A 15,713-nucleotide genomic window follows, 5' to 3' on the forward strand; every position below is an offset into this window, starting at 1 on the left:
GCAAATGTGTACTGTCACATGCTATAACAGGTACAACTCACTGTACCATAAATTCTCAACATACATTTATATGATATTTTTATTTGGTCCAAAATCTGATTGGCTGAGCTAGTTTAAAGCTGTGTCTACAACACACACGCGTGCTTAAATTCTGAAATAATGTGCAAAACAAATGAAACCGTTTACTCTACAGCCTTTGTTCTATACAATATAATGGTCTGATCTTTGACCGTTGTGTTGCTTAGCAACAAAAGCTTATTCATAATAGATTACATTGCATAGTAGAAAAAATGTTTATTGCAATATAATAAATAATACATTTAATTATTTATGTAATTACATCATATTGTTTTTGTCTGTGTTTTATAAAAAAAAAAAATAATTTGAGGTTATGTTTAATAGTAATAATATCTTATCTTTATGAACACCTTTACTTGGGATAAAAGATGATGTAATAATACACACCTTGTCATGGCACATGAATATAAACAGAAAGACATTTGACAGGGTCACTAAACTGTTTTTCTAAGCAGAAAAGGTAATGCATTGGTAATGCAGGTAATGCAACCAAAAATCGGTGTATGTTTCAGAGCATTTGAACAACAGAAAGACTTTATTTGTTTTTACTTTATTTGACAGTATATACAACATACAACTGAATGACTAACACATGCTGGTGGCAGAACAGAGAACTGACAGGAATATGTAATTTGGAGATAGCAGTCATAGAAGTCATAAAGCCAAAAGAGATCAAGAAGGAAACCAAAGAAGATGAACGTAACCTTCTAGTGCAGCTTTTCAACAACTCGGTCAGCTTCTCCTCTTCAGCTTTGTGTAATGAAGATAAATCACTTGAGCATGAAACAGTTCAACGAAGTATCTTTTGACAGAAATAGTGAAGATTGATGGAGTGGTCATGCACGCAAGACCTCATCTGTGTACTCTCATTACTTTTCTACCTGTATGCCTTTACCTTTCCGTATTGCCAAATATGACTTGCATGTGCAAGAATGACGTTTAAATTTATCTCATTTGGCAGACACTTTTATCCAGAGCGACATACACTTTGTCTCATTTTATACAGCCGAGCAATTGAGGGATTAGGGATCTTGCTCAAATGCTCGGCAGTGGCAGCTTGGTGGACCTGGGGTTTAAACTTACAACATCTCAAGCTGTTGGTCAATGCCTTAACCACTAAGTTACCACATTCCCCGATTGACCCTTTTTAAATATAATAAAAATAACTAGGCCAAGGCAAGTTCTCAGTGTGCCATAAGTCAGTGGGTATGTGCGTATGTATATATGTAGGTATGTATGCATGTATGTATGCAAGTGTGTGTGGTTTTGTGCTTGCAATCGACTCCATGTGAATCAAAGTTAATTTTTACTGTTTGGCATGCATTATTAACATTAAATTTGAATCCAAATTTGTTTTTCCTGCAATCTTGGTTTTCAAGAGTACCTCAAATCATTAAGGCACCCTCCAAATATCATATACTCTATCTGGGCAATGTCATATATGTACTGCAAAGTAACGCAACATCTCCACCTAGTGGTATGACAGGAAATGTACATTATCAGAAAACTTTGTATTTTAATTAAGAATAAGATTTAATTCCCTTAACAGACATTCGAACAAGAAAAAAGAAGATTCATGGAGTGTTTAACCATTTTAAGTTTATTTTCAAACAACAGTTTATTGATGAGTGATTTAAAAAACACCCCCCAGAAAAGATTGTCAAAAAATATTTGTCCTTCAGTGTGTCAACTGCATTGCACATGGCCTTAGTTTAAAAACATCCTGCATGTACATTAACCCTCCATGTGACACCAAAATACATTTGAATAAAAAAACTATAGTCCTCAGTATAAACATATGAACTCTTGGTAATTAAAAGTCTTGTTATAAAACAGCACATTTGTACAGCAGTGTTCCTCAATGCAAACACTGCTTAATGTTATCCTACTGAAATACAGCGGTGTGTATTTGAAAAAATAAATTCTAATGTCTATTGCTCCTCCTGTTCATGAGTGTATATTAAAAGCGTCTCTGCTCAAGTGAAGATTCAGATCTTCAGAAGTAAATGTCTGGCTCACAAATCACTTTTTAAAAGCTGACAGCCAAAGCAAAGGGAAAAAAAAAAACATCTAGAGAGTGAATGAGCAGTGGACGTTCGTTAATGAAAGGAAAGAACATACTTTTCAAAGTTTTCAAATCAATATAAGACTACGCAACTGCTTTTGACAGAAGTTCAGAAACATCCCATCCCAAAAAGCTACATCGGTTAAAGAACAGTCGGTTTTCCAACATTAAAGAGAGCTTAAGATCATGCCACAAAAGAACATGCCTCATACACGCTGAGCTTAGACAAAAGTACTTCAGAACAAAATGATTCAGTTCTACAGGAAATCGTCACTTCCCCCCGTTTTCACTAGGAGTGAGCAGACAAAACATAAGTTCCTATAAATGTGTTACTGTTCTACTAACAGAAGTTTCTGTATATTTTAGGTTGTAATTTAAAAATAATAATAATAATAATAATAATAATAATAATAATAATAATAATAATGTAGATTAACGACAGGGTAAAAATAAAATATTTTAAAAAATCATGGGAAAAAAAAAAAACCTTATCTAACTTCTAGGACTTTACTCTAGGAAGTAACATGAGCATAAATTATAGCTCTCTGCTCTTTAATTTCATTTTAATATCACATAAGCAGTATGTGATAAACCTCTGACTGAGACCTATACAGCAAAAAGCAGCATTTGACCTGATACAATCAGAATAGCAATTAGGCAGCAAACTGCAGAGCTGCATTTGCAAGCAATCTGTTTCTCTGTAAACATGTCAGTTATTGATGATACATATATCAAACTTAACTTGTTATGCCAAGCATTTAACGATTTTAATCAAAATCGCTATGGCACATTTCTTGAAAATGATCCAGCAGGAGCTAATAAAGGCTAAATATGTAGCTGTATTACATGTAAATCCCTGATTTGGTCACATCTATTATTATTGCTAGAAGTTTCATTTGAATCGTTTGACATACACAACAGTAATAACTTCACACTTCACAGCATAATAATAGCCTAATATGATGATAGCACCTATTTGAAGAGTTTCTATTAAAGGAATAAGTATGAGCAAGTCTATACAATGATTCAGTTATTTCCAAAAGTAACAATTAACAATATTTTGTGAAAAAAAAAAGAAAATCTAAAACCTAGTGAGATTTAACATGTAGAGGGCAAAATACCAACATTACCCATAAGATCTGAACAAATGCGCGTTGCAAGTCTGTTTCTATCCATGCTGAGCTACAAACCATATATGACAAGTTATTCAGTTTCTACATCAGATCAATTTCATGCCGATATCAAATTGTGTGTGCCAGTTTGAGTACAATGACAAAAATCCCCAGGCCAGCAGTGTAGCAGCATACAGAGTAGTGGTCATTGTAAAACTGTTTATAGAAATCAATCATGCATAATATAATAAAACAATATTTAGAAGTTTGACCATAATGAAAAACTCCTTGTCATTATTGTCATTTCGATGGCTTGATCTTCAAAACCAAGTATAAACTCAATATTAAAGGTTGTTGAGTGTCACAGCAATAATTTCTTTCCTTAGGTACAACTTGTAAAAGCACTCAATCTAGTTGTGCAGAAAGTGGTCTCATATTACTCCTTCTATCCTCTAGGGGTGGTGTGAAACACCTCCTTGTGCATGCCAGACAAATATTCCATATAGCCGTAATAATTCAAGATTTCTAAACCTGTGCACTTCTATCCAGGGCCTTTTGTATCCAAGGGATCCAAGTGCTCCTCATCTATCTAATGCATCCTAACCAAAGAGATTTGTGAAGCACAACAGTAAAATAGGGCTAACAATGGAATTCTTTATTATTGGACACCAACAAACATCAAACTAGTGTATCCTAAAGCTTATGTCACTAGGATTTAAATGGCATTTTCAGTTAATAAATGCCATTTTTGCATGCTTACTGCGAGAGATTTCTCTCTAGGCTTTGTGGAGTAACAGATATTTCAGAAGTAGGTTATAGGCCAACAGCTAGATCCATGTACCATGGACAATCTTCCCTGTCTCAGAGATAGATATTCAAGCATTCGATTGCTAGTGTCACAGGGTAATTTTAACAGAAACTGTCCCCATGAGATGGTGCACCAGTGGAGCAATGTTTTCCACAGCCTGCTAGCAGTGTGATGCTGCATTATAACAGGGAGCATGTGGCCTCCTGTTGCAACATCATCAAACACATCAACAAGCTGGAATTACAGCCCACATCTGGCTCTGGGTCAATTCCATATGTTGGTCCATTCAGATAATTGTGATGGTCAGCAGTATGAACCATCACGGTGGCAAAGGGTTGAGAAGCTCTCTTGGTCTTGCATAAAATCTCCAAAGGAAAGTCCACTCATGCATCAAAAAAAAAAAAAGTGAGAGCCAAGATCTGGCAATGGTGTGATAAGGTTCAGGTAGATCACTGCTGATTCCAAGTCAACTCATGGTTGTGGTTCTCAAAATGGGACATTGCTCAGAAGGGAATAGCATGAGTACTAAGGCGAACAAGGAGGCTTCCAGGTGTTTCCTACCACCCCTAAAGGTTGACCAGACTTCATAAAAGCACAGTTACATATGTAACAATTGACTTCACATATGCTATTAAAATTCTCCACATACAGATGACATGCCATTGTTCAGAAAGCTGGTACATTCTACAAATATCTGTTTAAAGTAACAAAAACAGATCATGTAGATTTAAATCTATAAACAGCTTTCTATTGTGCATCGAACTATAATTAAAATGGCAAAAGCTGTCCGGCATGAGGTCAATTACGTGCATGTCTATCCATAAACCTATTCCTAACTATGAAAGAGAATTAAGACTTAATCATTTTTGAAATTACAATCCTAGATTTAACTTTTGTGAAGTGATATTTGGGTGAGCCATGAAATGCAAATGTTAAAGAGCCAAGTCCTGCTATAAGGGGTATTAAACTAAAGGCTTCAGGGCAGATCTAAACACTGTTCTTCAAGTACTAGCACCAGACCAAGCAGCTTATGTTAATTTGAGCAAAGTGAATTCAATAATAAAAAGAAGTCTTACATCCTCTTGTGGTGATGCAACATACAGTGTATAACCCTTCTTAGTGGAACAATAAAATAATAAAAACATTATTTCCAAATAGACCCAAATCAAAATATATTATCATATATTAAAAACATGATGAACATGCAGCAATGTATAAATACCCGTCTTCGCTAAACTCTTCCAGAGTCTGACTTATTGACTTGTGTGATCCATGCACGAAGAGCAATTCTGGTGAACTAGTGAGTACACAAACTTTGTGCAAACTGCCCACAGATACATTGTGGGAGAGTTCATACCTTTTCCATGGGGCCCTTGTAATCCTCATTACAACGCACAACCTGGTGACACAGGTGACCTCTTGGGTACGAAAGAGCATGAGTCCTTAAGAAGAGCTGGACAATGTGGAATGTGTAAAATTAAGAGCAGAGGGAACCAAGTGAGGAGGCAAGAGTGCAGACGGGTGTGGGCCAGCCATAGAACACTGGGTCAGTCATAGGAAAGAGGAACAGCAGGAAGAGTAACACTCCCAGCACATAGAAGGACAAAACAGTAAGGCGATGTGGATGTTCCATTGCTGAACTCAACGCAGGAAAACCCATGTAGTTACAGAATGAGTGACACAGCACAGGGCCTACCAAGTGACCTGGGGAGGGCAGAAAAAGCAAACATGAAAAAGAGGAGGAGATAGAATTTGTAAGCACCCTGGTGACTAGGCCTCCTATTTGTGACACTGCATATCTGCATTTGAAATTAACTTAATTGTCTACGCTGCCTGATAGAACAAATATAATTTAAATAGTATACATGTACTCAAGTGTTTCAAAGCTTAATTTATAATTATATGCTCTAAATAAATAACTGATAAATGAACTGCCTAGTCATGTTATGCATTGCTTTTTATGCCTTGAGGTAAGACAAGGTAGTTTTGGCATGTTCTTGAATCTTTCTTCCATTTGAAAATTATAATACATTTTATTCCAGTTCCAGTCCTTTTTTCACATAATGCCACATAAAATATAATTGCATACGACTGGCACAACATTGTGGATCTGATTATTTGCAAGTTAAATATAACATGCAAAACATTTTCAAACTTTTTTGAAATAATAATTCGATAAACATTTTTTTTATTAATGTTTCATTTAGTGTATTGAAAATGATGCTTTTATATAAACATGTTATAATATAGTACTTAAAGTTGAGCTCCAATATCAAACATGAAATGATCCGGTTTCAACGCACCTGTTCTGAGAAAAATGAACGCAGTGTAAGCTCCAAATACTGCTGTATATGAGAACTGGAACACTGAAACACAAGTGCAGATATCCATGAACATTAAGCCAAATGTATATTTACATTATAGAATTTATATATAGAGGAGGAAACTTTTTCATACCTGCAGAAAGAAAAATTCCTGAGATGGTCCCTTGTCTGAAGCGCAGGAGCTCAATAACATGGTGAAAATGTGCTGCCATCATCAGTCAGATACACATGATCACACAGACACACCAGATAATGAAAATGTGGAGATTTTTGGAGACACTTTTCTTAACCAGATCAGAGATGTTGTGAATAAGCTGCAGACTAACACTCACCTACACCAAAGAAAAGTGGGCATGTGAAGATGGCGGTGGAGGGTCCAGCACAGGGCACCAGCATGGGTAGCATACACGCACGGAACACCAACTCCTCTGTTAGCGGTGCCACAACCTGATTCCGTAGCCAGCGCATGTCACTCAGACATAACGCCCAGAAGCAAGGATCTGCAACCAAGAGAAAAGTCACTTCACATTTACAGCTGCAAGACTACAGCAACAGCTGAAATATATGTCTCATGTTAGCTTATAGACAAATAGAATCCTAATTCTATATGAATTATTTCTGGCTTGTGAATATTGTTAATTTAAGTAAATTACATAGTGTTTTGCATAGTGTAGATTTACAACAGACATAGAAACACATTGCAGACATATTCTCAAAGCTCAAATCTCAGGCTCACTCCCAAAAACGTTTCAGAAAAACACTGATTCCTACTCAAACACTTGTATGAGCTTCTCAAATTTTTTTTTTTTTAATATGTAATGCTTCTGCTAAATGTGAACACTGAGTGCTTCCCCAGTACATAAATGTTTTTCTGCAAAACGAGGACAGTATAGGAATAAAACGAAGACATTTAAACAAACAAACAATGAGGAGCTGCAAAAACTGCTTTATTACAATTCCCCGAAAATATACTGGAGGGCTGCATATCATTTTTCCAAAAGAGAAACCCTCAGGTGTTTTGATGATGTGGTGGAGAGCACAGTTTTAGCAAATATATTTGAAAAGTATGTATATTAAAAAATGCAAACACTGAGACTTGTACAAACATTGTGTAATGTACAAAAACGTTTGTGTTCCTCACCAACAGCAACTTTGATTCCATCAATAAAGCCCCAAGGGCAGTCCATGGCCAGCTGGATCAGAGGACCCAGAAACAGTACCTGAGACAACAAAGCGCACTCGTTATTTACCTGGAAATGAATTGTTCAAAGGAGTTTATATATATATAGATTTGTGACAATCCATATAGCTTCGAGTTTATGATTCTAAAATGTGATTCTTTTATTCCTTGTAGAAGCAATTTAATAAATAGTGAAAGTCCCATACATCACAGTCTTGATCACTGAAATATTATAATAAGACTAGACTAGTATCATAGCAGAGCAGTGAGATAAATAGAAGACTAGGATGAGAAAAAGTACCAGTAGTCACTTACTACACACCAGAAATGCATATAAAACAAGAAAAAAACTTAAAATGAAACATAAATCACTGTATAAAGCACAGATGGGAATTCCACCCATAAATGTTAAATAAAGACCTACATACAGAATGTTTCTGTACATAAACATACATAATGGTTCTGTATATAAACTATTTGCTTTGGTAAATACATTTTTTAATTCATTTATTTGGTTATGTGAACATTGGGCTATGTGGAGCAAGTCCTTAAAAATTATTTAAAAATTGAAAGTTTTAATATTTTACTATAGACTGTAAAATATTAGAACATAACAGTAGTGCACGAATATAAATCAGAACTACTGTCAGAACTATTAACAAACAAAATCCACCGACACCTTCTGACCAATCTTTATTTGAGAAATCAACTGAAATGGAGTATAAACAATCATTTTTTTAAAAATGCACCTTCATCCTGTATTTTCTTTTCATGCAAACCTCTTAGATGATACTCTGTGTCTTTTACATTATAATACATTAAGGTAAATCATACGAGATGCACTTATTAAACCGTATGACAGATAATCATTCCTTACCATGGTCAGTATGAGGGGAAGAATGACAGCAGGAATGAAGCCATCAAATCGGATTCCCATGAGAGCTAATAAGGATGGAGTAGGCTGTATAGTGGAGGACAGAGACAAATAAAAAGCAACACTAGACCAACAGAGCATTTATGGTGAATATTACTCAAGCCATTTCTAAATATAACTCTAACACACTTTAAACTACAACTTAAACACAGATTATTCTATTTGATAGATGCGTGTCACACACTGAAGTGCCAGTTTATGTTACACTGCCTATCTACCTTTGGTAGCACATATGTCTCTTGGGGTTCTGGACACATTTTCTGATGTGCCACCGTATTAGTCATACGTTCATTATTAATTTTTCAGTAATACTATTATTATTTCCCTTGTAAGAATGTGTATTAATTGCCCTCTTGATCTTTAGCAGTATCTGACCACAGACCAAACCAGGATTCAGAGGTTTTTAAATATTTCAAGAATTCTTCTGTATCTGCTACACTCATCCCAGGAAAACAAACACACACACACACACACACACACACACACACACACACACACACACACTTCTCAGATGAATACATAAAAGGCAGATGTGCCTAATAAACTGTGTGTATATTATATATGTTTACGCACATAGAGGTATCCAGGATTTTCGATTTCATTAAAAAAAAAAAAAATCACATTTCTTGCACAGCATTCAAAACACAATAAATTATTTGATTATTATAGAAGATTCGACTGTTGATGAGGCCTATAGTAAACTAACGAAAATGTTCAAGAAGATTTAAATATTAGAAGGCAGAATGCAGATTCTTGAAGCACAATCTCAAGATCTTCTCACCTGAATGCCTGTGAACTCTTTCCATCCCCATACAAAGAGTGGAGATAAAGCTGACACAATCAGCACACTAGTGAAACGCCTCTTTATCACTGATGGATGGTCCCTTGTCGTGTACACACGCGCACACACACACACACACACACACACACACACACACACACACACAAGCTCATATAATACAGAGTGTAATATCATAGTCTCATAACCAGTGTGGAATTTAACCTTGTGCTATGACTGTAAATCTCTCAGCGTATTAGTTTATCATGACCTTCATATATGCATCATATTTAAAACCATGAAACAAAAATGCCTAGATCATAAATGAAATCAAATGGATGTGCAAAAAGTTTAGAGGCACAGGTTACCTCTCAGTAAAGAACCATACAAAGAAGGATGCTATTCTACATCATTACTTTATGGTTTGAATTGACATTTTAAAGCTATAGGCTCATCGGTTAGGAAAGCTTGTCTCTCATAAACATCTGTTCAAATCAGTCTTTTTTAAAGCTAATCTTAAGGCTTAAGATTTTGTCCTGTTGTTATGTTGTCATGTCGACTGAAGATAATATCTCTCTCACTCTGGGTCAGTTTCTGTTGTGTTAAATGTGCTCTAAAAATAATAAGACATGCATGTAAGAATATTAAAAGCCACTAGAAAACAATCAAAGAGTTTTCTATCCATCAAAATCTGTTCATTCGACCTGCAGCCACAGTGACAGCAGAGAGTAAATAAACACAAGGTCCTGTCGAGCTAGTTAGGCAGAATGATGACATTTTAATCCAAAGCACGTTAGTGTAGCTGTATATCCCAGGACGTAAAGCAGAGCAGAACAAACAATACCTCGGTAAGTCACTTTTCCACACGTATAAACTTCCGACATAAGAGCACGCGAGCAGTAAACAGGACAGTACAGAGATCCAGCAGACTCCATCCGGAAGAATAAGCTCATCGTTGTGGATCTGCTGAGAACTCAAAACCGGCATCAAACCATCGTCCTCTGGCATGGTGACCCTGACACAATGCAGACTCCAGACGGTATAAAACTAAACGCCGCGAACGTGTTTAACACCGATGGTTTAACGCGTTATGTCTCTCAAGCTAAACGATCCCGCTAGGGCGCTGGAAAGTGACGTCAATAACGCGCGTCTGTCTTTTTTAAGCATGAAGGGACGTCATTATGCATTAGCCAGTATTTCTGTATTGTACTGTATCAGAGTCAGAAAGAACGTTATTGTCAAATAATGTTCCTTTTGCTCATTCAAAGGGATTTGTTTTAGTGTTCAGTACACACACAGAGACAACACACACAGAGACAATAAAAATAAGATGAGAATAACAAATGTACACATACTGTATGTACACGTATGTCAATACAAAATAGAGACAAACATTTAAAAGTAAATAAATTGTATGTACATCTGTGCTATAGATGATAGAATGGAATTGAATACAATAGAATAGATTAGATTGAGATGCAGGGATGTACTAAGATGGAGGTGGTAACAAATAAATGTAAGATTATTGCACATTGTTATTGTGTAATGGGGGAACATTTAACTGTTCATGAGGTAGACGAGGGGAAGAAGCTGTTCTTGTGCCTGGTTGTGCTGGTATTTGTGGCTCTGTAGCGGTGGCCAGATGGTGTAAAAGTTCAAATAGTTCTGTAATGCACATATAATCAAATATTTTGCTCTGTTTATTACAGAATATTTGCATAATAGTATGAATTTAATCGCCCTAGCATGTTACCGTTGAGATACATAATGCGCAGTATGAATTTTGTGAAAATTTGGGCCAAAAATATTTACTCACTTGTTTAGCCATTTAGTGTTTTTCGGCAAAACGTTGACATTGATTGATTTTCTCCAAATTTGTGCTGTGTGTTAGGGGGGTCAAGACTTAGATTGTGGCTTAATTAATATCCTCCTATCATGTTTGGTAGCTGAGATCATATCTAGTGTTCTTTATTTTACTGCATATACACTATCAGCAAATAATTTGCTCTTCTATATCACAGGGTTTTTGGAAAATAGGAAGAACCTAATTACCCTCCCATGTTACTTTTCAGTTCCCTAACACACAGTGTGAATTTGATGAAAATCGGATTTGGGTGAATTTTTCAGCACTCAAGCCCGTGGGTCTGAGTATTTTTTTGACCAAAAAAATGTATCTAAATCCGATTTGCACCAAATTCACACAACATACTCCTGTATCTATCCAGAACATCTTGGAGTGGGTGGAAGATGTTGTCTGAGATGCCCAGTAGCTTAGAGACAACATCCTTCTTTCCTTCTTTCATGGCAGGACAGTAGCTGAAGTCTGCGGTGTACCAGGAGAAGAGGAAAGGAGACCGAACAGTCCCCTGTGGAGTGCCAAACAGTGCTACAAGCATGCATACTGTGGTCTGTCAGTCAGGTAGTTCACAATCCAGGACACAAGGGAAGCATCCACCTGCATCACTGTCAGCTTCTCACCCAGCAGAGTTGACAAATGGTGTTAAAGGCACTGAAGAAGTCAAAATATGACTCTCACAGTTCTTGACTCCCTGTCCAGGTGAGTGTAGGGTCGGTTCATCAAGTAGAGGATGGTGTCCTCAATTCGCGAGTGGGGCCGGTAGGTGAACTAAAGGGGGCCTGTGAATGGCCTAACCATGGGCCTGAGCTCCTCCAGCATTAGTCTCTCTAATATTTTCATAATATGGGACAGTAGCGCCATGGGCCTGTAGTCCTTTGGGTAATTGGGGCGTGACTCCTTAGAACAGGGATGAGGCAGGACGTCTTCCATAACAGAGGGACCTTCTCTAATCTCAGGCTCATGATGAAGACATGGTAAAGAGAAGACAATGTGAAATTGTTGGTTAAAAAAAATAGGAAAATTCTGAGGCCACTGGTTTACGTGTTTATTGGCCCCAAAATTCACACTATGCGTTTGGGAATTCAATAGTAAGTTGGTATGGTGGTTAATCATCATCAGTCAATTTATGGATAACATAAATACTTTGGTTTACAGTGTTTTAGCTGAAAATTTCCACCAAATCCGATTTTCACCAAATTTATAATGCGTGTTCAGGAATTCAAAAGCAACCATTACACCAGGAAAGCTTTCCTTTAATACAATGTTATTATGTTTATTATGTGGCCTATACATAAAATGAGTTTAGAAGATTTCTAGAAATTGAACTTGGGTCTCCTGAGGCAGGGACCATTGCACTAACCATTACACCAGGAAAGCTCCCCTTTTGCATGATGCCATTATGTTTATTTTGAGCTATGTTTCTTGCTCTGTGGCTTATACAATACAATGATTTTAGATTGTGAAAGATGTTGATGTCATTGGTTACAGAATGAAAAGTAGAAAGAACATCATTTTGCCATAAACCGGACACAAACAGGTGATCCTCGCAATATTTCTGATTTTTGAATATTATAAGAAGAGTTGTCTAAGAGCCAAGGACCACTTTTGGAGAGCTTCATAAAGACCTGGAATTAGCAGGTACAATTGTTTCAAAGAAAACAATAAGTAATGCATTCAACCACCATGGTTTGTATGCAAGCTCACTATGCAAAACTCAATTGATGAAGAAAAGTCATGTTGAAGCTTGTTTAAGGTCTGCTGCACAACATTTAGACAAGCCTGTGAAATACTGGGAGAATATAGTCTGACCAAAATGTAACTCTTAGGATGCTATAATACACACTATGTTTGGAGGTCAAATGGCACTACACATCACCCCAAAATCATAAAGTGGGTAAAGCACAGTAAAACTTCACCAGCAAATCAGAAATTCTGAAGCTGCTTTTCACCCTCTGATACTGATATGCTTTGCAAAATAACTTCCTGCAGTATGTAGAACAACTAGTTTGTGACATAGATGAGCTTCTGTTGGCGGCAACTAAAGCTTTCAAAAGAACATCAGAGCCTATACTTCAAGATACAAACTTCCCATCATCACAGGATGGCTCTGTGGCAGCTAGGCTGCTGTTTGTGCAAAAGTCCACCGCAGTCCATGAAAGAAGACACATTTAGGCACGATCCATCTCTGAAATGCAATGAAGTGTAACAGGCATTCAGCAAACTATCAAAATTATATGCACATCATTTACAAACATCGTTATATTATAACTGAGGGTCCTGTCAAGCTATACAGAATCCTTTAACAGTTTCTCTTCAATGTAATGGGCTAGGGACTCATCCACATATACTGTAGCAGGCATAGAACATATACTATAAAATGACAAATTACAAAGTTAAAAGATAAAAATCTAAATTATTTTATGCAACTGAAAATAAAAGAATGCATACATTATCATAAATACATATCATAACTTGCCAAAAAAAATGGAACCTTATATGACTTGGCAATATTAGTTGATGCATAAAACGCATCATTTTGTAGACAAATGCATTTAGATTCTCTGTCTTCTTTTATGAATCTCTCTGCAACAGCTGCTGGAGGTGTATACCTCCTTTCTGATCTGAAATAATCAGTTCACCTTAAAATTAAATTTATAGAATGTTTTCATGGATTAGGAAGACTAGAATTATAGTGCACAGGACATATGTAATATTTTTATGGTATTTTTTGGAGCTGGACAGACATGGTTACTATAAATTGTGATTTATGTAATAAAATTTTAATCCTGGGTGAATTATCCCTTTAAAGATTTACCAGGACCTTGATCAGCACAATAGGATATCACTGCATCTGGTTCTAAATTTGGGTGAGCACTTCCGGATTTATCTATGTTTCTTCTGGCCCTGGAACTGGACGTTGATCAGCATTTGGGGCTCTCTCTGTAGTTCCAATAACTGACCTCCCAGCATGTTGACCTGAGCCTAGGAATTTCCCTGCACCTTCACACCTCACCTCACTGAGTCCGCAGATCTTCCTACAAATCCAGATATCTTGAAAAAATATGGAAATCCAACATAAAGCATCAAGATCATTAGTCTTATTTAAATATCCAAAACATTAAGCAGCATGACCTATCAAACATCTTAAAATGTAAAGACTACTTTTTACTAAAATTGCATATAAAGACAATTATACAAACAATAAAAAATTAGTCAATCTAATGCTTTTACCACATTCTCTCCACTTTCACTGATTCCTTGGAAAAGAAGTAATACATAAATAAATGGAATATACAATAAATAACTAATGAACAACTATTCAGTATAACATACATACGACTTCAATTATGTCACCAAAACTTCATACATACATACCTGATAATAAACTATGGCAGATGACATCTGTAGATACAACATATGCGATTGCTACTGTATTAAGACAAGAACATAACACAAACATATTCGATTTTCTTCCAGTATCTGCAATACTCATTTATCTATGTCCAATGTAAAGAAATTTCTTTCATGGGGTTGGAATCTCTGAAACAGGTCCATATTCCTTGTAAAACAGCTCTTTGTCCACCTTGTACCATCAGCTTGGCAGAGAGTAAATGTACTCCCTTTCTCTCTTATCTCTCTATTATTACAAGATAACAGCTCTGAATCTTCTGTATAATGCATTAAAAGGGATCTGAGAATATTCCTGCCTATAACATCTCTCTAGATACTTCATATTCTGAAGTTCACTATTGTTCACTCTTCTTCAGACCATCCCATGGGTTTACTATTAAGTTTAGATCAAGGGTTGTGATGGCCGTCGCAAAATGATAGCTGAATGTTTATTTAAATACTAACATTATACAGTAAACAGCAAAGTTTATATATAAGTTCATTTTTGACAGCTGGTTTTGCCCATATTTACCAAGGGGCAAAATGTGTGGAATACGTTTGTTTTTATTATATTATTGTTTCATGCAAGTGTTTTTCATCTAAAGGATTTTTTAATTGCTTTGTTGTAAAATGTCTCCCATAAAGCATTGCAATGTACAATCATGTCAGATCAAGTTAGACTTATCTTGTCCTACAAAGTTAGTTGCTTATGAGTATAACGCTGTGTAGCCGGTTAATTTATTGTCGTTTTGAAAGCTTTATTTATAGAATATCACATTTTAGGTCCTCGTTAATAGTTAGTCATAGTTAATAATGATAATAATAATAATAATAATAATAATAATAATAATAATAATAATAATAATAAAGTAATAGGTCTGTCTGTGTGTCTGTCTGTCTGTCTGTGTCTGCAACGCAATAGAACGTTCTGTACTGCGCTCGAGCGGTGTGCAGACATGACGTCACCTGGGATCAGGTATGATAATCTTCCACCTGAGGCTGTTTATTTTTTCCGATGACTTTTAGTCTGAGGTGCCCAATGATTAACTGTACGAGACCGGACACGTGTAATATGAGGCGCGATGCCGCTTTGTCATGGCTGAGAACCGACTGTGAGGTCTGAGGATGTCCTTCTGTGTACACCGTATGGCGCCGTGCGCTCGTGCGCTCGTTTCGTGCCGTGCAT

General features: G+C 36.3%; 1 protein-coding gene across 1 annotated transcript; it reads right to left on the reverse strand.

The window, feature by feature from the left end:
- Window positions 1-1,657: 1,657 nt before the first annotated feature.
- Window positions 1,658-10,390, reverse strand: rce1a (Ras converting CAAX endopeptidase 1a). The gene is made up of 8 exons (XM_060874252.1): window positions 10,124-10,390; window positions 9,283-9,385; window positions 8,445-8,528; window positions 7,529-7,607; window positions 6,720-6,887; window positions 6,521-6,592; window positions 6,367-6,429; window positions 1,658-5,767 (listed from the first exon to the last, which is right to left on the reverse strand). Exons 1-8 carry the CDS (start codon window positions 10,285-10,287, stop codon window positions 5,541-5,543), a joined length of 960 nt encoding a protein of 319 aa, XP_060730235.1. The 5' UTR covers window positions 10,288-10,390; the 3' UTR covers window positions 1,658-5,540.
- Window positions 10,391-15,713: the final 5,323 nt, after the last annotated feature.

The sequence above is a fragment of the Tachysurus vachellii genome, chromosome 7 (assembly GCF_030014155.1).
Source record: "Tachysurus vachellii isolate PV-2020 chromosome 7, HZAU_Pvac_v1, whole genome shotgun sequence".
NCBI lineage: Eukaryota > Metazoa > Chordata > Actinopteri > Siluriformes > Bagridae > Tachysurus > Tachysurus vachellii.